This window comes from Ursus arctos, unplaced genomic scaffold (genome assembly GCF_023065955.2).
Source record: "Ursus arctos isolate Adak ecotype North America unplaced genomic scaffold, UrsArc2.0 scaffold_24, whole genome shotgun sequence".
Classification (NCBI taxonomy): Eukaryota; Metazoa; Chordata; class Mammalia; order Carnivora; family Ursidae; genus Ursus; species Ursus arctos.
Genome location: NW_026622919.1, coordinates 34,339,407 through 34,367,205, shown reverse-complemented (window position 1 = coordinate 34,367,205; position 27,799 = coordinate 34,339,407). Strand labels below are relative to the sequence as shown.

Genomic DNA, 27,799 nt, shown 5'->3' with positions numbered 1-27,799 from the left:
TTTATCGCTCGACTTACCAACTAACTCTACCAATTTTAACACACGTAGAAAATAAAACGACCTATCCTAACAGTCTCTTACTTGTATGCTAAGTGAACATACAGTTTTAAAAGCATATTGTACATGAAATAAAGTGAGTACAGTAAAATGTAATATTAAAATGTAGGTGGCAGGTATTCAATGGAAACTATCTTTCAGCTCTTCATAATATAATATTAGAAACACACACACACAAGAAAATCTCAAGCATATGCTTATTTACAGTCATAGAAAAAGAGTGCCCCTGCAAGTCCTTGATAAGAATGAGAAAAAAAAGAATGAGAAAATAAAAAAGGCAATACAAAAAAATCAAAACGCTATGCTATGTGAGAACTATAAGATGACACGGACATAAGCCTAAGTGATCTAAATGTTTATGAGATAAAGTAATGAGGATATTATTTTAAATGAGATAAAAATAGTTGATCAATTTTGATATTACCACGGAAGCCATTTGTTTAGAATAGTGATTTATATAATTTTGTACATGTTTATATTTTATAAAGCCATCAACTTAAATACTGTTGAAAATTATAAGTGATAGTGGAGCAACTGATTGATATAAATGGATCTTACAGGCTTAGTAGATTGTATATGTTTTATATCCATAGTAATTAATCATTAGCTATCAGGAAGAGACCAATTTCCATTTATTCCAACATAGCCATGCACAAATGAGTTATTCTTTATTTAAAATGGAAGAGCATATAGATAATAAAAATACCAAACTCTTCTGACCTTCACAGGGGTGTTTTTACAAGGAAAGGAAAATAAAACAAGAAGAATCTAAAATACCACTACTAAATCAACTTAAATATATATGAAGAATTATTTTAAAAAATTGGAAATCATAAATTATTTTTTTAAATTGGACCAAAAGAACTACTCTAACCAGGAAAATAGCTGAAATCTGGAAAACCTTATGACTTAATGTTCATTCCTGGCACTTTGCACTTTTTCTCTCCTCCTCCTTCAATCTTTCTTGGTTCTTCTAAAGAATTTTTTTAAAAATTTAGAAACAGCCTTGCAGCCAAGATAATCTCCTAACTGGAGAAACTGTGTACATTGAAAATTTTACAGCTGCCTACTTATGATCCATCTTTCTGTTCACACTGCCTAACTTGTTAGGAAGGGCCTTAAAAAAAGACAACAGTGAAGAAAAATAAGAAATTATGGTGGCTGTTGCAATCTAAATTATTCCCTATGTATTTAACGTGCTGGTCTACCATGAGTGATAAGATAAATAAACATAATCAGCTCTATTCTACTTCCTTATCTCTTGTCATGATTTTGAGATGGCTCAGGGCTCTCATACTCTATCTTACTATCTCTTCAGGTGTACACAAGATAATGTAGTTCTTTTTATAATATGTAGTTTTGTAGCTGTAATAACTACTACACGATGAAAAAGATGTAGAACTACTACTCTCTGTACCTGCCATTTACCTTAAACATACCTGGAAAAGCAGATTCAAAAATTCATTGGCAAGAACATTTTTCACACTCCAGATCTGATAGTCTTCTAGAGTAAGATGGCCCATCTGAAAGAGAAACAAAATTTTAGAAGATCTCATGTTAAGGATGTCCTCATTTTTAAAGATTTTTTAAAAAAATTTATTTGAGAGAGAGTGCGTGCATGCACATGAGTAGGGAGGAGGGGCAGAGGGAGATGGAGAAGGAGACTCCCTGCTGAGCAGGGAGCCCAACACAGGGCTCCTACTCAGGGTTCCTACATGGGACTCAATCCCAGGGCCCTGGGATCATGACCTGAGCCAAAGACAGACACCCAACCGACTAAGCCACCCAAGTGCCCCAAGAATTTCCTCACTTTTATAGTTTTTGGATAAAATCTGGTTTATTAAACTTGTATCAGTAATTTTTCTGAAAGTAAACCAAAAATTTAAAGTAGATGCTGTGTGTTCATCTGAAAACCAAACCAGCGAGGATAGGTTTAAAAGTAACAAAACTCTGTCTAAGCAGTCAATGGTAATAAGGATAATTTATTGTCAACAATCTTCATTCCTCCAATAAGACCTGGGAAATAACTCACATTATCTTCTGCTTCAAGGTTTATCTATGGAAAACCGCAAAAGGCTCTGAATAGGGAAAATGGAATATTTACCAATTTTGAAAGCAAAAAGCAGACTCTCTGGATTATGCATTCTCATTCTAACAATTTTCTTTTTTTTCTTTTTTAAGATTTTATTTATTCGAGAGAGAGAGAGAGAGAGAGAGAGTGCGAGCCTGAGAGAGCGTGAGCTAGGGGTAAGGGCGGCGGGAAAGGGAGAAGCAGACTCCCTGCTGAGCAGGGAGCCCAATGCCGGGGCCTGATCCCAGGACCCCAGGATCAGGACCTGAGAAAAAGGCAGACGTTCAACTGACTGAGCCACCCAGGCACACCAATTCTTCTAACAATTTTCTAGACCCTCTTAGAAATATCTGACAATATTATCAGACTAATTAGACATTTAAAGGAACTGGATAACAAATTTCTGATATGTCAAAAATGAGTAACTATATTAATTTTTCCCAAAAAACTGAACAAATTACAAGTTGAGTAAAGCAACATTTTTGTGGTGTCAACAGGTACAAAAAATTACATATGCATATAGAGACAATATATATTTTTTCTCATTCAGCAAACTATAACCAAATGTTTTTTATTGCATGTGTTCAATTCTAGATGAATAGCAATGTTTTTTGCTTTTATTACGTAATGATATTGGTATGTCCTCTTTTTACTATATGATAGCCATATATGATATGAAAAGACTTTAAAGTACTGTGATTATAACTATTAGTTTTCATAATACAGCTTCTACTTAGCAGATTAGTACTAAATTAATATTAAAAAAAGTGTAATGTTGACATAATCTGTCTCCAATGACTATAGTTAACAGGTTTGGCTGAAACGTCCAAGTTTCATTCTAAACTGTTACTATTTCATTATCACTGCTACATGAAGATGAAGCAACTAAATTAAATTATCTTGTTTTTTTCTTTTTTTAAAGATTTTATTTATTTGAGAGAGAGAGAGTGAATGAGAGAGAGAGAGGGTATGAGTCGGGGAAGGAAGAGAGAGAAGCAGACGTCCCTGCTGAGTAGGAGCCCAACATGAGGCTCAATGCCAGGACCCCAGAATCGTGACCTGAGAGGAAGGCAGATGCTCAACCAACTTAGCCAGTCAGGTGTCCCTAAATTACCTTCTCATTAATTTTCACAGTAGAGCCAGAAGAAGAAAACTACATCTTACATAAAAATAGACAGTAATAATACCTACATATTTACCACTCAGAAAAAGGGTGTTAGAAATTGAACCTCTACATGAGGCATTTTCTAACAGAAAATTTTCCAGGTTTCTACGCATATCAAATAGAAGTGGATACCTTAGTTTTTTTGGCAGAGAGAAGTAAATGAGGGAGAAGACTGTATTGCCAAACAAAGCTCAAGCTCTGTAAGACTCACTTCTATTATTTGTTTCTATTGAGGATCAGTTAATAAGACTACAATGATTCCTTCTGGAATTGTGACTGAAGAAAGGGAAAAAAAAAAACTGATGTCATTTATTTTTTCTAAACGTCTGTAATACCACTATGCACTATATCCAACCAATCTGGTACTTGGTACATGTCAATGTTTGAATGGAAAGGCTCAAAATAACTAAAATGTGCCTCACATATGTGCGTTATTTTCAATTTCACACAGGGTCACAAAGACATTACAGTAATATAAGCTATAGGAATAAACCTATAATAATATCCTTACTAATAAATGTTGTCGGACTTAAAAACAAAAAAGCAAAACAAAAACAAAAACAAAAAAACCAAGAAACAAGAATTTACTTTGTGAAGTGTATGTTTATTCCTGGTATTACATGATTAATTTGGCTACCACTAAATAACTCAGGAGAGATCTTTACCAATACCATTGAAAAAAATAATTCAGGAATGTATGAATCACCCAGATTGAGATAAAAAATAATTTCCACTGGGGTGCCTGGGTGGCTCAGTTGGTTAAGCGTCTGACTTCGGCTCAAGTCATGATCTCGGGGTCCTGGGATCAAGCCCCACATGGGGCTCCCCATGTTGGGCTCCCTGCTCAGCAGGGAGTTTGCTTGTCCCCCCTGCTGCTCCCCCTGCTTGTGCACTCTCTCTCTCAAATAAACAAACAAAATCTTAAAAAAAAAACAAACATTTCCATCATCCCAGATACGCTATGGTTCTTCCCAATTAACCCGCCCATCCCCCAAATCACTATTCTAATACCTATCACCATTTGTTAGTTTTGCCTCTGTTTTTGAGTTTCATATTGATGGAATCACACAGTAAGTATTCTTTTTTTGTGTGACTTCTTTTGCTCAATGTAAGGTTAGCCCTACCATAAGTTATTAAACTGGGAAAAATAGATATTATAAACCACAGATGACAAGGGCTATGTCTACTTAATTTTTACAAAATACCTAGTTTATAAAATATGAATGTATATATAAACACTTAATGGAATTGTTTAAAGATGGAATGGGCTGGGCACCTGGGTGGCTCAGTCAGTGAAGCATCTGCCTTCGGCCCAGGTCAAGATCTTGGGGTCCTGGGATCAAGCCCCACTGCCCTTCCCCCCATCCCTGCCTGGACTCTTTCTCTTGCACACTCTCTCTTTCAAATAAATAAATAAAATCTTAAAAAAAAAAAAAAGATGGAATGGGCTATCTTTAAAGACAACTTAGAGGTACTATAACTGTAGGTCCAAATAAGCACTTGGTAAAGATGATGCAGAAGAGATTCAAATATGTATATAAGCTATATATCCTAATTCATAGTACACGGTATTTTTAGAAAAGAATATAATTCATTCTAATCCTAGCTAGACTCACCTTTGTGGTGTCATGTGCATTCAATATGCCTTCTACAATGTCAGATAGATCCGTATGTAACTCCTGTAAAAACAGAAATCCAAAGGAATAATTAGAAAAGAGCAGTTATCATTTTTATTATTTAATGGCTAAAGTATACTGTATTTTGGTCAAGTATTTAAAGAATTACAATATAGTGGTTCAATAATTCCATACATCACCCACAAGTGCCCTCCTTAATTCCCATCACCTGTTTAAACCCATCCCCCCACATCGCTCCTCTCTAGTAATTATCAGTCAAGTACTTTTTTGTAATTACCTTAATAAATAGGTTCTTAGATTTGCTTTGAAAAAATTAGGAGAATTCTCCTGCAGTTTCATTCTTACTTTACACAGTAAGTTCAGTTTATTAAATTTTCTAAGGCACATTCTCTTTCCAATTTTGTACCTTCAGCTATGAATATTTTGAGTAGTGGCAAAACATAGCAACTCAAAAGTAATAACAAACCTTTTTCTCTTTCTCTCTCTTTTTAAATTCTCCACTCTATTTTTCTACTGGAAGTTTACATGCAACGATACGTATAAAATCAGAACTTACCGGGATATCATCTGTGCGGTTGTCCTTCCACACCTCTAAAAGTGCAACCACCATGTCCCTCAGTTCAACCCTGGAGAGAACTCCATCACGGTCAACATCAAACACCTTGAAGCAAACTAAAGAAAAGAAACTCTTACGAAGGGAAATTACTTTTCTATTCTGAAGTACAATGCCTTTCACTAGAAGCTGCCCTAGTAAAATCACTTATTTTCTCAAGCAAGTATATTCTAGATTAAGTTCTCATCTGGAGCAGACTATAGTATGGCATTAAAGTCCTCTGCACTCGTAGGACTTCCTGCATACTTCCTGTCTCTCTCTCTGAATCACTACCTGGGTGGCAGAGTCCTATCCTTCACTAGAGCTAAATCTAGAGCTAAATTCCTTGCAAACTAATAAAAAAGGTTTAAGTTACTATACAATAAATATTACAATAGTTCACAGGTTTTGAGGAGGTAATCCAAGCCTTTAAATCAATTTCTAATATTTAAAACTGATCATTGCAGAGTTGATTTTTATAATGCTGAAAATATTCCATTTATATTAAGAATCAATAGTAAGGTGGGGACACCTGGGTGGCTCAGTTGGTTTAGGTGTCTGACTTTGGCTCAGGTTGTGATCTCAGGGTCCTGGTATTCAGCCCTGCTCAGCAAGAAGTTTGCTTCTCCCTCCCCCTTTCCTCCTCTCCCAACTCCTGCACATACACTCTCTCTTCCAAATAAATAAAATCTTAAAAAAGGAAAGAAAAGAAATATCAGCACTTTCCCAATTAACTCCAAACAAATCACAATAGTTTGCTAACTTTTGTTAGTCCATCAGCAAAAAAGAAATTAAAAATAAATATAAGGTGATAATTAACCTTACTTGAGAAGCAAAGATTTCAACCTCCTATTTAATATTAGAACTTTAATGGGAACAAAAAATCTACTATAAAGCCAGACTGTAGTAATGGTATATCATCAAAGAAGAATCCTGAATTTTAAGATTAAATAATTATCTATTTCAACATACCTCCATAATAATTATGCTATTAAATCAACTGAGTGCATTACAGTAAATATTACTAAAGAAGATGAAAATATCAAATAGCACACCAAAATAGGTGACACTTGCGAAGCTCTATTTTAGAAAGACACAGAAATGATGGCCCTAGTAAATACAATAGGATTAGTTTCCAATTAAATGTAAACTGCTGCATTTTCTCAAATATGGTTAAGGTTTAATAATGTAATGTACTTATGCTTATAAATTATGCTATAACAACATTTTAGGTAGGTTAAAAAGACCATTTTAGTATTTAATTAAACTGTTTTGTTCACAGATTTCATCTTACTAATAAAATATTAATGTATACAAGTGACAGAAAATGAGTTGTACTTTAAATTACTCAAGACACAAAATTCTCTATGGATTACCAGAAAATATTTTCTAAACGCTTAACATCATCAAATATATTGTGACTGATGTAGTTCACTTATCATGAACTGCAAATTCATCAACAAAATCAATTCCATTATTAATCACAAAGATCCCAAACTACTCAATAGTAAAAAAGAAGAGAAGATTGAATCCTTAGACTGACCTCAGTAAAACCTCAACATGAGACTGCTATTTGCCAACCTGACAACGTGATAAAAATTCAACCTTAATACACAGATGATTTTACATGGATGAATGCTAATTTTTTCTCTGTATATACAGTTTGCAAATTTTTAATTGTTTAAATTAAATGTTTAACGCACTTACATTTTTGTCTTTCAGCCAGGGGTCCCCTGCAACAGGCTGATAACCCACAAGATATCTCCTTAAAATCTATGTGATTGTCACGATTTTCATCAAAAGCATTAAACAAACCTGTGAAATAGGAAAAGACACCATAAATCACAGCCAACAAGCCTAATGTTAATAATATCATGTTTATGAAAGGAGGCATGACTCCCATAAACTGGCCAAATTAAAAAAAAAAAAGTTTATCAGTAGTTCCCACTGTCTCAGGAAGTATTTTCCTCCTGGTATAACTAAAACGTAAGATCCTCTCAGAAAATACATTATAGTCATTTAATGTTCAGTTATATTTGCCTGTTTGTCTCTATCTTCTATCAGTTGTAACAGCTAAAAATGACAATGGTATGTAAAAAATTAGAATCAATTTAAAAAATTAAATATTATAATTATCCTTACTTAGAAAGATTAAGAAAAAGGAAAAGTGAAGGAGAAAATCTGATGTATACTCAAAGATATAACATGATGTTATGTAAGCTCCCATAAAGCTTTCATTAAGCAAAGAAAAATAACACACCATATTACAAACAAAAGATATTCTGTACTGCAGTCTTCTTTGTCATAATGTTTTATAAATAAATATTTAAAATCAGAAAGAGAATTTATAATCCTGTGGTTTTTAAACTTTTTATAAAATACAAATGGAATTAATTTTGTTTTCAAATAAGATGAGTTCTCAATACCCAATTCTAAAAAGGTAAAATCCCAATTGCACTGCTGAAGTAGGTGGAAAAGCCCAGAGCCCTCCCTGCTCTGACTCCCCTAATAAGTACTTCTGAAGTACCCTAGGAATCTGATGTACACAGACTGTACATCTTAAGAATGTAATTCCTTAAAGCATAGAAAACTAAAGCTCAGGGGGGGTTAAATGATTGGCCAAAAGTAAGAAAAGTTAAAAAAGGTCAGAATCAAAAACAGAACCTAAATATTCAGATTCCAAATATAATTTTTATGATATCACCCACAATTACTCTCTGTATTCCTAATTTAAAAAAAAGTTATTGTAATGAAAAGTTTAGAGCTAGCAAGGGCCTCAGAGATGGTCCAGTCCAATAGTTTCTTAATCTTTTTTTTTTTTTTTTTTTTTTTTTTTTTGGTGAGGGGGTGGGGTGCGGTGGATACAGCAGTGGAACCTTCTTATGTAGAAGAAAAAAAGTGGAGGCGCTCGAGGTGAGGAAGAGTTGGGGTTATGCGTGGAAACCTGGAGCTCTACCCAGGCGGTGGCCACCACCCTAATCCCGGCACCAGTGGCTGAGATACTTCATTGGAATACAGTGACTAGCTTGGTCAAACTCATTTTGTATTTGAGGATATTCAGGTTCAGGGAGTTAACTTGATTTATGCAAGGTTACATAGGTAGAAAAGGAAGCTCAAGACTACAATCTTATTCCCCTTTTAGTTTTTTCCACTATGAAACTTGCAAACTTGTAACATTATGGTCTTTTAGAGTTAAGATACATTGATTAGAAATAAGAGATAGCTTCAGGTATGTTTACCAAAGTACATTTATAGAAAATAGAATGATTCCTACCTTCACTTAGAGATGGACGAATGGGTGGTGAAACCAATGGGCCAAATGTCTCTAAATCAAATCGTCCAGTCCGGGATTGAGCCTTTAGCAACCAATAGCGTTTCTCCAGATCAATGATGTCTGATTCCTCCACTGAGAGTCAAATCAAATAAGATTTAAAACCTCAGATTTCTCTTCCAGGCAGTTAGTTCATCCTGATCATATAACTTCCAAGGATATATTTTAATTTTCCAATCCAATTGCTAAAAATAATAATTACCTAAACAAAACTCTGAAAGACAAATACATTATACCTAAAATGGCATGGAAACTGGGGTGCCTGAGTGGCTTAATTCGTTAAGCATCTGACTTGATTTCAGCTCACGTCATGATCTCAGGGCCATGAGATCTAGCCCAGAGCTGGGTGCCCAACTGGGCGTGCGGCCTGCTTAAGATTCTCTCTTTCTCTCTCTCTATCTCTCTCTCTCTCCATATGCCCCTCCCTTACCCCCACTAGTGCTCTAAAATAAATTTAAAAATTAAAAAATAAAATAAAACGGCATGAAAATTAAATTCAAATTAATATAAAAGTGCTTCAAAATCAGAAAAAATGTTTGCAATTTCCCATTAAGTAAGTTGTTCAAATCCAACATGTAAAAGAACAAACAACTGAGACATTTCTTTTTGGCTTCCTACACAACATTCATGTATACTAATTTTTCACAATTTTCAATCTCTATCTTGGATTTAAAGATTTTTTTTTTTTTTTAATTCATGTTAGTTAACATATAGTGTACTATTAGTTTCAGGGGGAGAATTTAGTGATTCATCAGTTGCATATAACACTCAGTGATCATTACATCAAGTGCTCTCCTTAATGCCCATCACCCAACTACCCCATTCCCCTCACCCACCTCCCCTCTAGCAACCCTCAGTTTGTTCCCTAGAGTTAAGTCTCTTATAGTCTGCCTCTCTCTGATTTTATCTTATTTCATTCCTGGCTGCACTGTAATCATCCTAATAGCAGGATCCATGTCTGATTCACCCTGCTGATAGGATGACTACCTACACAGTCAATACTTATTAAATTAATGAAAAAGAATATGAAAAGGATCTTATAAATAACAAAGGTCAATAAATGACAGATGAGGTAGAATAGGATTTACAATGTGATAAGTAATAGGGGCATAATGAGAACATGAGTATCTTTTTCTCATTCAACAGAAGGTACAATAAAAAATTACAGATAAGCTCCAACCATCGTTACATTTTATATCTGCTTTTCTCCCAAGGAACTAAAGTAATATTTAGAAAGCAAGCAGGTGAGTCCTTCCATTGCCATGGTTTTTGCCTGCAGTCACTTTCCAGACATTGGTAAGGTATGAAGAACCTAAGCAGTGAGATTTCACTAAGTTAAACAGAGAAGCTGTAGTTCTGGGAGACTAAGACAGCTGAAATTTGCAGGGCAGAGTACTGGAGAGGAAAGTTATACAAAGAAAGAGCTCCAAAAATCTGCACAGGACTCTTGTTGAGTTTTGGCAGAATAGCAGAATAGTAAGCTGTGTATGCACACAGAGAAATTCATTGAGGCTGGGCTTGGATATGCCTAAGTTTTGACCAGGCAGAGTGGAGACACCTTACTGAACACTGGGAGTATTCACAGACTCAGAGGGTCACACTTAATTAAAAGGGGAAGAACTAATTCCAGAATAAAGGCTACGCCAGACCTGCCCCAACAAAGCTTTAAAAAAATCCTTCAAAATGCCAAGCTGATCCACAAGTAATTTAGTTGCCTATCAAAAGAAAACAAACTCCTTTTAAAGGGAGAATCCACTTAGCCTTAACAGTCACAATGTCTAGCATCCACAAAAATATGAAACAAGCAAGAAAAAGTGATCCAAAACCAAGATAAAAATTAGTCAATACAGAAAGCTATAGAAGTAACAGATGATGGAATTAGCAAACAAGGCCTTAAAACATTTATTAGAAATATCTCAAGAATTTAAGGGAAACCATGACTACATTGAGGAAAGAAATGGAATCTATTAAAAAGTACCAACTCGAGCTACTAGAGATAAAGAATACAATATTTGAAATAAAAAAATTCACTGGAAAATTTAATAGCAGATTAAAACCTCCTGAGGAAAGATAAGTGAATCTGAACACCAAGCAACAGAAATGCTATCCAAATGGAAGCATAAGGAGAGAAAAGGTGAAAAGTTACTAGAATCTTAGTGAACTATAAGATAATATCAAACAACACAACACACATGGGATCCCACAGAGGGACAGCAGAAAATATTTGAAATAAAAATCCCCTGTTTTTTTTTTTTTTTAAGATTCTACTTATTTATTTGAAAAAGAGAGTGAGAAATAGAGAACAAGATGGGGGAGGGTCAGAGGGAGAAGCAGACTCCCTGATGACCAGGGAGCCCGATGTGGGGACTCAATCCTGGGACTCCAGGATCATGACCTGAGCCAAAGGCAGACGCTTAATCAACGGAGCCACCCAGGTGCCTGAAATATCCCCAAATTTGATGAAAACTGTAATTCCACAAATTCCAAAGATTTCAATAAACTCTGTGCAAGAAAAAGTCAAAGAAAACCAACCGAGGCAAGTCACAAATTGCTAATAGAAAAATTTTAAAGCAGTAACAGAGGGGAGCAAAACACATTACAAACAAGGGAACTAATAAGATAAGCAATGATTTCCCTTCAGAAACAAGGGAGCCAGAAGACAATGGGGGGAAAAAAGTGCTGAAAGAAAAAAAGTACTGTTAATCTCATATTCTATATATCCTTCCAAAAAAAGGCAAAATGAAGGATTTTTTGGATAAACCAATGCTGAGAGAATTCACCAATAGCAGAACTGTACCAAAAGGAATATTAAAGGATGTTCTTCAGACTGCATGAGCAATCAGCACAAAGGAATGATGAAAACAGGAAATGCCCAGTCCCTAACTTCCATGGGACTGATATCACTGATCAGACCAGATGTTGGATAGGAGCTTGTCTGCAGCTTTGGTTAGACAAAGTTTACCTCTGTTTCAAATGCTCTGAAAACTGAGTTCAGATTTCTATTCAGGAAAACCCAGAAACTGCTAGTTTTTGAAATTAGGGGTCCATACACTCCAGCTTCAAGGCTGCATGCATGTTTATATAAATAACACTTTATTAAAACACAGCCATGCCATTTACTTACACATAGTTTGTGGCTGCTCATGTGTTACAATGGCAGAACTGAGTAATTGTGATAAACAGATGTATGGTCCACAAAGTCTGAAATATTTACTATCTGCCTTTTTAAAAAAACGTTTTGCCAACCTGTGTTAGACCTTAAAATTGCATGACTGCAAGACTTCAAAACTATGAGACTTCATGAAATGACAGCACCTAGGGACCACACAGCCTCGAGACTGCAAGCTTTCAACAGTCTAAGATTTCAAAATTGTTAGGCCATGAAACTGCAAATCAAGAGATCTCTTTTCACTTTTCAGCTTGCCCCCAGTCTCAGCAAGGTTTCCACATGAGAGAACCAGGTAGAAACAACTATCTTTGTATTTAGGGTCCCTTCAGATTCAAATCTGAAAACAGGTTTCTCAAAAGTTTGGCTGGTTTCTCCTCATTCCAGTAAAGCTTGTCCTCAGGCAGGCTCACTCCTCTGCCAGACTTGCTCTCAATCTCAACCTCTGGCCTGAGATATGAAAGCATCCTACATCCCTCAATCACCTAGGAAGGGCGTTGTCCCTCTGGAGTTCAGCCTCCCTCCTCTCCCCGACTCCCCTTCTCCCTCCCTCCCTCCCTCCCTCTCTTATTTCCTTCCCTCCCTCCCTCTTAAGATTTCTTTGCATGCGATGGCTTTAAAGAAGAGTATGATTATTTAGTTTATGTGGTGATTTCATATTATTACAGTGGGAGTGAAGGTCTTTCATATCTTTCTACTTCCCAACCTAAAACAGAACCCTTCGATTATTATTTAACATGAATCTGAAAATTCTCACCAATACAGTAAGATATAAATGTGAAGTATAAAATTAGGAAAGAAGCAAGATTATTCTTTGCATATGAGCAGAATGCATATCAAAAAACTCGTTTGTTTTTTTTTTTTTACAAATTATAACTGAGTTTAAAAATCTGTAGATACACAAAATACATATACAAAAATCAATGCTTTTCTATATAACATTAATAACATGTAAGAAAACATTAAGGAGAAAAAACACAAAAAACAGCAAATCCCCATAAGAAACAAATATCTAAAAGTAAACTTTCAGATGTGAGATTTTTATGAAGAAAACTTTATAAAATAATATTAAAGATCTGAATAAATGAAGCATACTATGGCCCTAAATAGGGACTTAATAGAAGCATATCATGGGCTTGAATATGGTGATTACATAAGATCACACTGTGAGGGTGACAGGAGTACAGATCTGAAGGAGGCAAGGGGGCAAATGGTGGAGAAAAAACTTTCTACACAGAGAGAACAAGGAGATAGGCCTCAAGACAAAAGCATGCTTAGCAAGCTCAAGGAAAAGAAAGAAGATCAGAGTGACTGAAGTGGAGTTAGTGAGGGAGACAGTAGTAGGAGATAAAGACTAAGGAAAAATGGGGGTCAGGTTACGTAGGTCACTGTGAGGACTCTGGTTTTAAACTGTGAACCACCCGAGGGCGTGAGGCAGAGGAGTGACATGATCTGACTTAGAGGATTACTCTTCACTAAGTTGAGAATAGCCTGGTGGGGGCAGCAAGAACAGAAGTGAGATGACCAGTCAGATGTTTAATAAAAGATTTAAAATCATCAATACATGGAATTAAAAAACATTAGGACAACAGATCAACAAGCACAGACAGACAATTCATAACAACGGGGGGGGGATTTAATTTCACTAATAATAAAAAAAATCACTGTAGAAGAAAAATTTATACAGAATCATACTACTTCTCTGTTTCAAAACTTTTCAACATTCTTCCCGAAGATATCTGCACGGCTGCTCCAACAACTCCTTCAGCTCTTTACTCAAATGTCACATTCCCAGACCATGTGAACTACGCCCCATCTGATGATACTCCTTCATCCCTTTGCCCTGCTTTACTCTGCATCCTAATATTTGTCAATATCTGGCATAGTTTACTTGTTTTGTTTATTGGATGCCTCCTCCAACTAGAACATATCCTCCTTGAGGTAAGTACGGTCTTATGGTCTATTTTGTTCATTGCCATATTCTAACACTCAGAATAATACCTGGCACATTTTGAACAGTCATTTAATATTTTTTAAATGAACAAATAAGAATTATTCGTTGAACCAAGGATATATATATTCAGAGTAATGTTAACTATATAGGATGTTAACTATATAACTATAATGTTAACTATATAACTATAACTATAAAGGATGAAGCTTGGTATCAGTAGGGAACCTTGGCCTCCAATAACTTACAAGTTACCTAGGAACACAAGAACAATGTTCTCTAAATTTCCACCACTTTCAAAGATTCTTACTCTATTCTTTAGTAGTTTTAGCACAAATTTAGGGGGAAAACTTTTTTACTCATCAACAAGATGATTCAGAGAGAGTCAAATCAATATGCATAACTGTACTGTGTCTGTATAAATGCTATAGTCATAAGAAGGAGAATAAATAAAAACATATATTCTACCAACTTCCACAAAATTTTAAGAAAAATTATATTCCTTTTGCTTGATTTTCAAGGGACTCCCAGGACTTAAACCTAATGTCTCTCTATTTTCCCTTTATACTACCTATTCTGCCCTGATGTTCTCTATACCTGAAACCTAAAAGAGAGGTTTTTACTTAAAAGATCAAAGAATGAAATTCTTTTGAAAGTAAAATATGAAAATAAAAATAGGAATACAGAATTTTGTGCACAGTATTACACATCAGCAGATGGAAGAACTGAGATTTTGAGACAGACAGTGTTCTAATTTACTCTGAAGCAGAAAAGTACATGGAAATCACCATACCTGCCATAGGTGAAAACAAAAAAGGCCTTGACAGTATGTACCTGGGGTCAAGTACACTGATTCCAACTTGTCCCCATTTCAGAAAGAATAATGCTCTCTTGGAAAGTTCTTAACTTGGCTATCCCTAGAATAGTCCTCTTAATGATCCACAAAATCTAGGAACAAGGATTCTAAGTGACAATGAAGTTACCCTACACTTTGGCATTTAAAAAGAACTAATTACATATTAATTATTAAAAGTAACTATAAACAACTGAGTGACAAAGTTATAACATGTTTTAAAAAGTTAAAAACTGAAAATACTAATTAATTTTTAAATTTTTTAAAAAAGATTTTATTTATTTGAGAGAGAAGGAGAGCACAAGTGGGGGAATAGTCAGAGGCAGAGGGAAAAGGAGACTCCCCACCGAGAGGGAGCTGCATGCCTGATCCTAGGACTGAGAGATCATGACCTGAGCTGAAGTCAGACACTTAACCGACTGAGACACCCAAGTGTCCCAATTTTTAAATTTATATTACTTGTTTTTACTAGATTAGTAATACATTTTGTTGCATGAAAAATTATTTAAAATATAGGTAATCAAAAAAAGGAAAAAGAAAAAAACATAATTGCATGTTTTCATATAACTATATTAATTTGAACATATTTATTTAAAGATTTATTTATTTGTTTTAGAGAGAGAGATCGCATGCACGCACAAGACAGAGCTAGAGCATGGGGTAGGGGAGGGACAGAGGAAGAGGAAGAGAGAGAATCCCAAGCAGACACCCTGCTGAGCTCAGAGTCCAAAGAGGAGCTCTGATCCCAGGACCCTGAGATCATGACCCGAGCCAAAATCAAGAGTCGAACGCTTAATCGACTGAACCACCCAGGTACCCCTGAATGTACATGTATTTAAACTGAATGTCACTTAGATGGTTTGGGAAGATTATTTCCAATACTTTCATTGTATCATCTATACCAGTGTGATTTCTCAAATTACAGAAAATCATTGCTCATAGTTTCAAATAATCGACGGGCTGAATTAATTTTTAAAATTTTACATCAAAATCATCAAGAAAGACTGAGATACCAAAAGGATAAAATTTTCATACAAGAGTACACATTTCTCTCTCTTTTTTTTTTTTAAAGATTTTATTTATTTATTTGACGGAGAGAGAGACAGCCAGTGAGAGAGGGAACACAGGCAGGAGGAGCGGGAGAGGAAGAAGCAGGCTCCCAGTGGAGGAGCCTGATGTGGGGCTCGATCCCAGGACCCCGGGATCACGCCCTGAGCCAAAGGCAGACACCCAACGACTGAGCCACCCAGGCGCCCCCACATTTCTCTTTTTTAACCAAATACCAAATACACTACACTATAACCTTCTGATGAATCAACCTTTGCAAAGGTCCAATGATTTTGGAACTGGAACTAATTTTTTAAATATGCAAAACTTCGAATGAGCAGGTAGCTTTCAGTTTTTTAAAACAGAGGTATCTACTTCAAATATCCAGATAACTGAATTTACTAAAAAGGAGTATTTAAAAATTTAACCGTGCTTCCTGCTCAGCAGAGAGTCTGCTTCTCCCTCTGACCCTCCCCTCTCTCTCTCAAAACAAAACAAAAAAAAAACACACAAAAAAAAACACCCCAACACCTAAAAAAAGGGGGGGGACACCTGGGTGGCTCATCTGTTTAAGCGACCGCCTTCGGCTCAGGTCATGATACTGGCATTTCAGGATGGAGTCCTGTGTCGGGCTCCCTGCTCAGTGGGAAGTCTGCTTCTCCCTCTGACCCTCCCCTCTCTCTCTCTCAAAAAAACAAAACAAAACAAAACAAAACCCAACACCTAAAAAAAGGGGGGGGACACCTGGGTGGCTCATCTGTTTAAGCGACTGCCTTCAGCTCAGGTCATGATACTGGCATTTCAGGATGGAGTCCTGTGTCCAGCTCCCTGCTCAGTGGGAAGTCTGCTTCTCCATCTGACCCTCCCCCCTCCAGTACTCTCCCTCCCTCTCTTTCATTCTCTCACTCAAATTTTTAAAAATCTTTAAAAAAAAAATAAAAATTTTACAGTAAGAAATCACAGGAGTCTGATATATAAATTAATATAGCACTACTGTTTTCTCTTCCAAAATAAGGTCATCTGTTCACTCCACTTATAATATATGAGAGAAAGAGAAACCTCTTCTGTTCCTGCAGAGAAACAGCTCAAATTCTAAACTTTCTTCCAAGTAATAGATCTGCACATAAAAAATCTGATCCTGAAATAAAACAAGGAAGACAGCAGCCTTGATAGAAACTGTGTTCTTATTTCTATAATTTTTGGTACTGAGTTCAGTAAGTACTTCTTATTAACTGGTGTTTACAACACACTAAATTAGAAACACATACACATGGTGACTAACATGGCATAATAATAATAAAAAAAGAAACATACACACACACACAAATCACACTGCCTCTCAATTTTTTTTTACTTTTGAGAACTGTTTATTAATCTCCTTAAAAAACACAATTTCGTTGCTTAAGGAGAAATGTGGAAAGACATGTAGAAGATATTTAAAAGAAAAAAATGATCAGACTGTCATGGTCACCAATTAAAACCATGCTTTACAGTTCCCTTTTAAGCTTATGTGATCTGTTCATATTTTGGTTATAGACTGCATGCAATTCGTTACCGAATATTTGCCAAAAGCAAGCTAAAGTAAATTATGTATATCAGTATTATCCAAACATTTTACATGAATTGGCAGCTGAATTCCTGGGAAGAGGGAAGGGAACTTACTTTATTTTCACTTAAAGAAGTTAGAGGTAATGACTGCAGTAATTACTCTACTTGCAATTCATAGGTCAATACCAAAACTTACACTTTACTAGTTAAATATGACTGAATTTATCACCCACCTATAGGTATAATTTTTTCTGGTTCACAACAGCAGCACACCATACTCTCAACATTCTAAATAACGCCTACATTTGGGGACATCCTAATCAAGTCTCACCTTACCAGAGGCTGCAGCTACAGAAACAGGTCTTTAATGCCAGAACTGGATTCTCATTTAAAAAAAAAAAAAAAAAGCAGCAAAATCCAAGTATTTTCAAACAGTAACATAGTTCTTTAACACTGCTGAGGAAGCAACCTGTTCATAAACACAATGACCTTCTGAGACCTACTTAAAATGGCTGTAATCCTTATATCACGTACAGCCAGATAAGAGGATAATGAAGAAGGGGTATGCAGATTTATTAGGGGTTTATGGTCAAAGAATCACTGAAGTACTTTTTTCTTGTTGAAAAAAGGTGCTAGCAATACCAACTAAAATGTGGCAAGGGAATATAATAACACATGACGTTTCAGTTGAGATAATAAATGCTAAAATAGAGATAATATAAATTTAAGTTAGATAGGAAAAGAAAAATTATCAAAATGAAGTCTATGGCCCTAAAATTAGCCCCAAATGCTACATTAATTACCTCAAAATCTGGATTCTTTTTTTTTTTTTAAGATTTTATTTGTTTGACAGAGAGAGACACAGCGAGAGAGGGAACACAAGCAGGGGGAGAGGGAGAGGAAGCAGCAGGCTTCCCGCTGAGCAGGGAGCCCGATGTGGGCTCGATCCCAGGACCCTGGGATCATGACCTGAGCCGAAGGCAGATGCTTAACGACTGAGCCACCCAGGTGCCCCCAAAATCCGATTCTACTATTAAAAAGAAATCACTGAGTTAATAAGCTTATTCATTCTTATGATACATTTTAAGGAAATCCCGAAAACTCTTTCTTAGTTTATTTAGAGACATATTTACAAGAAAGAATAGGCACAGGGCACCTGGTGGCTCAGTAAGTTGTCTCTGACTCCTGATCTCAGCTCAAGTCTTTTTTTTTTTTTTTTTTAAGATTTTCTTTATTTATTCGACAGAGATAGAGACAGCCAGCGAGAGAGGGAACACAAGCAGGGGGAGTGGGAGAGAAAGAAGCAGGCTCATAGCGGAAGAGCCTGATGTGGGGCTCGATCCCAGAATGCCGGGATCACGCCCTGAGCCAAAGGCAGACGCTTTTAACCGCTGTGCCACCCAGGCGCCCCTCAGCTCAAGTCTTGATCTCAAGAATGTGAAGTCAAGCCCCACACTGGGCTCCACGCTGGGCATGGAGCCTACTTAAAAAAACAAAAAAACAAGAAAAAGAAAGAAAGAAAGAAAACAAGAAAGAAAGAAAGAAAGAAAGAAAGAAAGAAAGAAAGAAAGAAAGAAAGAATAGGTACACATATTTTCTGCCAAAAATATAGCTAAATTATGTGAAGATATGATCAACACTAAAGAAAATAACTCAACTTACTTTTAAAACATAGTTCATAAAATCATTGTTCTTCTATTGCCTATTTCACTGTTGGTAAATATACAATCATTCAAGGATCTTGCTTGGATCAAATGAAATTAATTATTGAAGAGATATAATCATTTGTAAGTACCCCAAGGGGGGGGGAAGAAATTGGAAAACTGAATCTGCAAGATTGTCTGAAGTGAGTCTGAAGGAGATGGTGCACCACAACCACAATAACCACATGACCAACTCCTTTTATCTCTAATTACAAGCTACTCAGAAAAGACTGAAGAATAACAAGAGTGTGTGTCAATAAACTGTCTTCATCCCAGTTTTGGTACCGATTAATCATCTGATTTGAGAAAGTTTCTTTAACTTCTCACAGCCTTAGTTTCCTCCTCTTTAGAATATGGATAAAATGAACCTCAGGGAGAGCGTAAGGATTAAACAAGATGATATACCCGGAGTGCGTATAGTACCTCCTCTAGTAAGTGCTCGGTCTGCACTAACAATGAGCTATCAGGAAGAGAAACTAAGAAAACAGTCCCATTTATACACAACTACTAAACAGAATGAAATATCTAGGAATAAATTTAATCAAGCAGAGAGGAGACCTATACTCTGAAAACTGAAGGACCTTCTTTAGTATTATGTTTGGATTCCCTTCTCTTTATTGTGTATCTATTACAGGTTTTTGGTTTGCGGTTACCATGAGATTCATATATAACACCTGAATGTGTATATAGCAGTCTATTTTAAGTTTGTGGTCATGTAAACTCAGATACGTTCTAAAAACACTACATTTTTACCATCTGCCCCCGCATTTTATGTTTTTGATGTCGTATTTCACTTTTTATTCTGAGTATCCCTTAACTAATTATTTAGAAATAGTAGACTTTACTACCTTGTCTTTTAACCTTCATACTAGCACTGTAAGTGGTTGCACTACCTTTACTATATGTTTGCTTTTACCAGTCAGATATTTTTCTTTCATAATTTTCTTACTTCTAGTCATGGCCTTTTCTTTTCCACTTAAAGAAGTCCCTTTGATCTTTCTTATAAGACTGGTTTAATGGTGATAAACTCCTTTAACTTTTGTTTGGAAGTCTGGGAAACTCTTTATTTCTCGTTTTATTCTGAGTGATAACCTTCCCAGGTATTCTTGGCTGTAGGTTTATTTCCTTACAGCACTTTGAATATATCATGCTACTCCTTTTGGCCTGCGAAGTTTCTGCTGAAATATCAGCTCACGGTCTCATGGGACTTCTCTTGTATTTGCTCTTACAGCTTTTAAGTTTCTGATCTTTAATTTTTAACATTTTATTTAGGGGGAGGGGCAGAAGGAGAGAAGCAGGCCCCCCCCCACTGAGCACAGAACTGACTGCAGGACTCGATCTCACGACCTTGAGATCATGACCCGAGCCAACAAGAGTCAGATGCCGGGGTGCCTGGGTGGCTCAGTTGTTGAGCCTCTGCCTTCGGCCCAGGGCCTGATCCCAGGGTCCTGGGATCGGGCCCCACATCAGGCTCCCTGCTCTGCTGGGACCCTGCTTCTTCCTCTCCCACTCCCCCTGCTTGTGTTCCCTCTCTCACTGGCTGTCTCTCTGTCAAATAAATAAATAAAATCTTAAAAGAAAAAAAAAAAAGAGGGAGTCAGACGCTTAATTGACTGAGCCACCCAGGTACCCCTAATTTTTGACATTTTAATTACTATGTTTCTTCCTGTGGATCTCTTTGGGTTTACCTTGTTTGGAACTCTGATTCCTGGACCTGAATGTCCTGTTTCCTTCCCCAGATTTAGGGAAGTTTTCAGCTGTTACTTCTTCAAAAATGCTTTCTGCCCCTTTCTCTCTCTCTCTCTCTTCTCCTTTTGGGACCCCTATAATGCAGCTATTACTCTGCCTGATGTTGTCCCAGAAGTCCCTTAAACCACCCTCATTTTTCCTTTTTGCTGTTCAGCTTAGGTGATGTCCACCACTCTGTCTTCCAGACTGCTGATCCATTTTTCCGCATCATTAATCTGCTATTGATTCCCTCTAGCGTATTTTTCATTTCAGTTACTATATTCTTTACCTCTGATTGGTTCTTTTTTATATTTTCTAGCTTTGTTCATGTTTTCAGTGTGCTTATCCATGTTTCTCCTGAGTTCAGTGAGCATCTTTAGGACTATTACTTTAAAGTCTTTATCAGGTAGATTGCTTATCTCTGTTTCATTAGTTCTTTTTCTGAGGTTCTGCCTTGTTTTTTCATTTGGAACATATTCCTGTGTCTCCTCATTCTACCTGTGTCTGTTTCTATGTATTAGGTAGATCAACCATATCTCCTAGTCTTGAAGGAGTGGCCTTATGTAGAACATGTCCTGTGGGGCCCAGAAGCACAGTCCGCCTGGTCACCAAAACCAGGAGCTCCCATGGTATCCCCTCTGTGGGTTGTGTGTGCCTTCCTATTGTGACTGGGCTGTGATGGCTGCAAGTGCACCAATAAGCAGGACTGTCCCTAGCACGACTGGCCGAAATGACCAAATGCAGCTGCTACAAGCACACTAGGTTAGTTGGGCTGACTCCCTGGGGCTAAAGTCAGTTTGGGGGTTGCTGGTCCAGGCCATACCAACATGCTGGGTGCAGAATGGTGGGAGCTACTTTGGGGGTCCCCAATCTTGGTGCAGGCCACCCAATGGGTGCTATGGGGTGGGAGCCATTTGAGCAGGGGGTACTAGACCGAGCTGAGAAGCTGTTTTGGAGAGTCACTTGCTTGGGAGGGGGGCACAATTTAGGGGTGCAGAAATGTTGGGGCAGGGTGAGTGGTGCTAGCAAAGTAGATGGAGAATGTAAAAAATGGCACCTACTAGCACCAGGACAGCTAGGTAGGAGGGTAAGAAAAATGGCACCTACTTGCATTTCTGTTCCAGGGGCAAGTTCCTACAAATCCCTGCCCCTTCAGTACATGCACTAAAATTGGCAAATAAACCTCCTTCACATATGACCCAGGGACTTTTCAAACTCCTGCCTCTGTGCTCTTGGAATGAGTGCATTTGTGCACAGAGTGCATTTGTGCTCTGCTTTTAAGAGTAGTGTTTCAGGTTTCTTATAGCTCATCGGCTCTCCTGGAGTTAAGCTCTGCTGAGTTTCAAAGCCAGGCCTTTTGGGAGCTCAACTTCCTAGTGCAGGTCCCCAGGGTGTGGATGTCCAATGCGGGGCTTGAAACCCCTTGCTCTTCAGGGAGGACTTCCACATTTGTGATATCCCTTCTGCGTAAGGTTTACCACACTGGCGGTGTTGTTCCTGACTACATCACACCTCTGTGCCCCCTCCTACCTAGATCAATGTGGCTTTTTCTTTGTATCTTTAGTTGTGGATTAGCTGTTCCGCTAGTCTTTAGGTTATTCTGAGAAAGAGTAGTTCCACATGTAGTTGTAATTTTGGTGTGTCTGTCAGAGGAGGTAAGCCCAGAATCTTTCTACTCTACCATCTTGATCCTCTTCAGATCTAATCTTAGGTATTTAAATAGCAAATTATGATAGAAAAATATAACAGCCCTGATAAAAATTTTATTAAGATCTACTCAAACATTAAAAACTTAACTCTGGGATAAAGTTCCAATTCAATTTCTTAAATTAAAAAAAAAAGGTAAGGTAACAATAATTTGGAATTTGCAGTTCTGAAAAATACACTTGCCATGACAAAATCTAAAATATTGTATAAATCAAATCAGTTAATTATTCTAACTCTGTATTGAATACAAATAGCTCCCCAGTTTCCTTTGTGATTTACATAAGAGAGAACAACATTCGATTAAATATGGCAGTGTGTTCAATTTACTGTGACTTCAAATTTTACTTTATAATTGTACATGAAAAAGTAATCAGAGGCATCTACGCTATAACATAAATGTTATTTACAAGTGAAAAATTATAATTCCTTTTTATTTCCTAGATACCTTGGCTCATTACACAAATTTAAATGGAGTCATTGATGCTTTAAAAATAAATATTTTCTGTCTACTTATAAATCATAGACTCTTTATTTTTTATCACAAGTTTCCATATTCAGGACACATTATTTGAAAAGTTTAATGTACCAAATATGCTTTGAGTGGAAGAGCCTGCAAAGAATTCAATTGTGCACTGCTTACCCAGAAACTGAGAATTTAAAGATAATATGACAAATCATAGCCATCAGAATGTAAACCTACCCATGTCAGAATTAATAAATGAAATTTAGCAGTAATTCTGACTTTGTGATAATGCCTTCATGGTAAGCCCCATGAAGAAAGCAGCTATTTGCTGAAGCTTGTAGCCACTGAGTTGTCTGTTTCACTGGTTTATGCTGGTTCTTTGTTTCTACAAATTATGAAATAAAACAAACTAAGAAGAAAAAGATTTTCTTTGCACAGATGTGGACGAGTTAATTTTTGTACTGATCTACAACCCTCCGTTACAAAATTACTTGTTTCTAAAATAATTACTCCCTGAAGATAATGGGGTGAACCTCACTGACATTTGCAAGCCAAGTGTTCAGTGATACAAGGGGATGCATATTCACCATAAAGCACTAATTCCACAAAAGGAACCGAGCTGAGTCCTTTAAAACAGGTATTATCTCATGTACCCCTAAAGGGTAGAACAATATGCTACCCCAAATATGTCACTTTGGCATAAGGATTATATTGAGTTGAAGGTAATTGAGAAGAAGCAAATAAGAGAAAAGCTCTCTGCCCGCCCCCCCCAGTTTCTTAATTTGTAAGTGTCTTCCCTGACCCTCTACCTCTACCAGGAAGGACAGAAGTAATCACCAGAGACTACTCTAGATCCTTATCAACATGGAGATTGCACTAGATTAATGAATCTACGTAACAAACCTTATTAACCAGCCCTATCTACTATTAGTTTCTCCGTACATTTGCCTTCCCCTAATTGCCACCTCTAGAAGCTCAAAGTCCTTTTCCTTTGTCTTGTCCCTTTTCTACAAACTTACTGTTCTTTGCTAAGATGCTATATAAACTCAAGTTCTAACCACCTGTTTCAATTACTCATCAGTGAATACTCCCATGCATAAGCAATGTTAATAAACTTATGTTTTTTGCTTGTTACCTGCCTTTTGATAGTCTAGGGCCCTAGCCAATGAACCCAAGATGGGTAGAGGAAAAAAGTTTTCCTCCCCTACATGCCTTACAACACACCTGTGAGGTAAATTGTATCATTTTCCCTGTTTTCCAGAGGAGGAAAAAGAAGTTCAGAGAGATTAAATAAATTTTCCATGCTTACATGAGTAATAAGTGATAGGTCCACTGACTCAGAGTCTGAAGAACTCCTAAACATCCTAGCAGTATTTCTCAAAATGTAGTTCACGGTCCACCTACGTCAGAATTACGTTAGGTGTCTGTTCAGGTACACCGTCCGAAGGCCCACTGAATAACAATCATGACCACAAAACCAGTAACCTGTACTTTTAATACCCTCTCCAAATAATTCTAATGATCAATAAAGACTGATAACTACCAATATACCATAGTAGCCTTATATTTGATTAATTTTTTATTTTGGTGTATTCCTCTTACAAGAAACAAGGACATGACAAAATTCAACTAAGATGCCAGCAATTTAAAATGTTATAAATAACTGAGAAAATTTAAAGCATAGCATTTCTTCAGGCTTTTACCATACACTACTGACTTATTTCTATGGCCACCAGGGATATCAATGGGGGCCCGATAGGGGTAGATAAAATAATTAGTTCAGATAAATAATTCCCTCCTATTTATAGTAAGCTGATCCTCTATGTGCCTTAATGCTGATCAATTTTCTGTATTTCACATCATTTATCTAACCAAGAGTTTTAGAAGGAAGATCTTTGCAACTTTCAGCAGTTACTTACATTTATAAATATCATAATTCGATTTTCCCCTAAAAATATGGTATGTCTTTATATGAATGTTCACATACTATGAGACTGTTGAAACTTTTTTTTAAAGATTTTTATCCATTTATTTGAGAGAGAGAGCGAGAAGAGAACACGAGCAAAGAAGGGCAGTGTGTGGGGGCAGGAAACAGCAGGCCTCCCTGCTGAACAGGGAGCCTGACACAGGGTTCCATCCCAGAACCCCAGGATCATGACGTGAGCCTTGAAGGCAGCTACTTAACCGACTGAGCCACCCAGGCACCCCGAGACTGTTGAACCTTATTCAAACATGATGTTGGCCTTTCTCCTTGGCATAGGTTTAGTGCTATAATCCTAAAACAACATGTATCTCCTGCTCACTCCTGGGGAAATCAAATGTTTATTTATTTACTTTTTAAAGATTCTACTTATTTAGGGGCGCCTGGGTGGCACAGCGGTTAAGCGTCTGCCTTCGGCTCAGGGCGTGATCCCGGTGTTCTGGGATCGAGCCCCACATCAGGCTCCTCTGCTATGAGCCTGCTTCTTCCTCTCCCACTCCCCCTGCTTGTGTTCCCTCTCTTGCTGGCTGTCTCTATCTCTGTTGAATAAATAAATAAAATCTTTAAAAAAATAAAAAATAAAAAAATAAAGATTCTACTTATTTATTTGACAGGGAGAGAGAGAGACAGTGAGAGAGGGAACACAAGCAGGGGGAGTGGGAGAGGGAGAAGCAGGCTTCCTGCTGAGCAAGGAGCCTGGGATCATGACCTGAGCCGAAGGCAGACACTTAATGACTGAGCTACTCAGTCAAAATCAAATGTTTAAATCAGTACTTAGAAAGTAGACTGCTAGCGGCCGGAAATTTTTTAATACTGCCGCAGTCCAATAACATTGTACTAAGAAGAACTCAAAGATGAAGTGGAGAAGACCTCATCCTCCAGAGACTTGTAACTTCTGAGGGGAATCAAAGCCATTTCCAAATGCCTCTAAGGTAAAGCAAAAAGCATCTTAAATGCTTTAATTGAAACGTAAAATGTGCAAGGATGCAAATGGAAAGTAATTAATTCAAACTGAAGAAAAATGGAGAAAGCAGGACAAAAAAGGGAGCACATGAATTGGGCTGTGATGACAAAGGAGTATTTCAATTGTCAACGGCTGAAAGATGAAATGCAATCTTAAATGAAGGAATATTAGGAGGATGTACACGGTAGCTATAAAAGTTCATTGGGGTGTAGTCATGGAATACTGAGCAATGCTTTGTAGTTGAAGCAGAGAACATATGAAAGGAGAAATGAATATGGAAAGTAAAGAATAGGAAATTCAGACTTCAGAGCCATGCTAACGAGTTTAAACTTTGTTCTACAGAAAATGAAGACTCCTCAAAGATTTTGGAGGAGGGAAAAGAAGAGTTTATATTTTTTTAATGTAAACTAAACAACAACAAACACAACAAATTTGTCCTTCATTCTTTTCTAGCATTAACATATAGTCAGATAAATAAGGATAAATATTGCAATGACAGCAGCAGTAAAGAAAGATGCAAGAAATATGGCTGAGTTAAGGTAGGATCTAACATGAAGCCTGACAAGGAAAAGTCAAAATTAATCTCAAAATGGATGATTGGAATTACAAATACTATTAACCACGATACAACAGATACAAACAAAATATTGTTTGCTTTTTGAACCTTTAGATGGATTGAAAGCAAGGAAACATGAATTTGATTTCACATATGAGATGTTAGAATATACATAGTTTTAAAAAGGAACAGTAAGGGCACCTGGGTGGTTCAGTCGGTTAAGTGTCTGTCTCAATCTGCGCTCTGGTCTTGATCTCAGGGTCTAGAGTTTGAGCTCAGTGTTGTGAAAGAAAGAAGGAAAGGAAGGGAGGAAGAAAAAGAAAAAGAAAAAGAACAACAGGCCCCAAATGGAGTCACGTGTGCTGAACCCCATGCCAGCCAACGAAGACTTACTATCTCATCTAACTGCAATTTCAACCCCTCCCAGAAATTCCTTGGGGAGGATAATAAAACTTTAACCAGTCAATCTGGAATTACCTGGTCAGCACTAATAAAGTAATCTGCCTGACAGACCCCTGCCATTCTCCCAAAGGAAGATGACCATGCCTGAAACAATCTAACAATCTACTCTTTGTTAGAAACTCCATCCCATATCCCTACTCCCGCTCCCTTCTGCCTATAAAAGCCTTCCATTCTGTAAAATTCCTCAGAGCTCCTTTCTATTTGCTAAATGGGATACTGCCGAGTTCATGATTTGAATAAAGCCAATCTGATCTTCAAATTTACTCAGCTGAATTTTGCTTTTCACCAATATCCAGGAGGCGTTTATTAAATGAATATACAGTTTGAGATACCCCAAGACCAGAAAACTTCATCAAGGTATTACCTGCAGAGTTATGATGGATAGGCAAAGCAATGGAAATGACTTATGTAATGAAACAAAAGCCTGCACATCATCTAAGAATAAAATAGGGCCAAAGGCGAACCCATGAGAAATAATTTACATTTAAAAGGTAGACAGAAAAAGGAGAGCAGTAAAGAAACCTCAGATAATAAAAAACTAGGAAACTACAATGTTTCAAAAACCAAGAGAATTTTATGAAAACTGAATGGTCAATAGTGCTAAAATGCTGCAGAGAGATATGAGTTAATACAATGACCCTAAGAAGAAACCACTCAGTTTAGAAATTAGAAGGTCATTATTACAGATGAAACAATGCATCTACATTAATATTTGCTTTAAATAATTCAAGATAAACATTTTTTAACAAGGCAAAGGCATTATAACTTTCAAATACTATTAAAAATTCAAAAAAATCTTCCCAAGTGACAAAAAGCT

At 36.9% G+C, this 27,799-nt stretch overlaps 1 protein-coding gene across 3 annotated transcripts in view; it reads right to left on the bottom strand.

Annotated features, from left to right (window-relative positions):
* The window catches only part of USP32 (ubiquitin specific peptidase 32), a 197,259-nt gene that overhangs the window by 62,080 nt on the left and 107,380 nt on the right, over positions 1-27,799 (bottom strand). For 2 of the 3 annotated variants that reach the window (XM_026517507.4, XM_026517508.4), the window contains exons 6-10: positions 8,797-8,928; positions 7,230-7,337; positions 5,487-5,602; positions 4,910-4,972; positions 1,497-1,580 (exon numbers count right to left, since the gene is read on the bottom strand). In XM_026517507.4, coding sequence (XP_026373292.2) covers positions 1,497-1,580; positions 4,910-4,972; positions 5,487-5,602; positions 7,230-7,337; positions 8,797-8,928 — 503 coding nt within the window. Of the gene's footprint in view, positions 1-1,496; positions 1,583-2,610; positions 2,616-4,909; positions 4,973-5,486; positions 5,603-7,229; positions 7,338-8,796; positions 8,929-27,799 lie in introns of those variants that run through there. The other variant, XM_057317667.1, reaches the window with a different exon arrangement.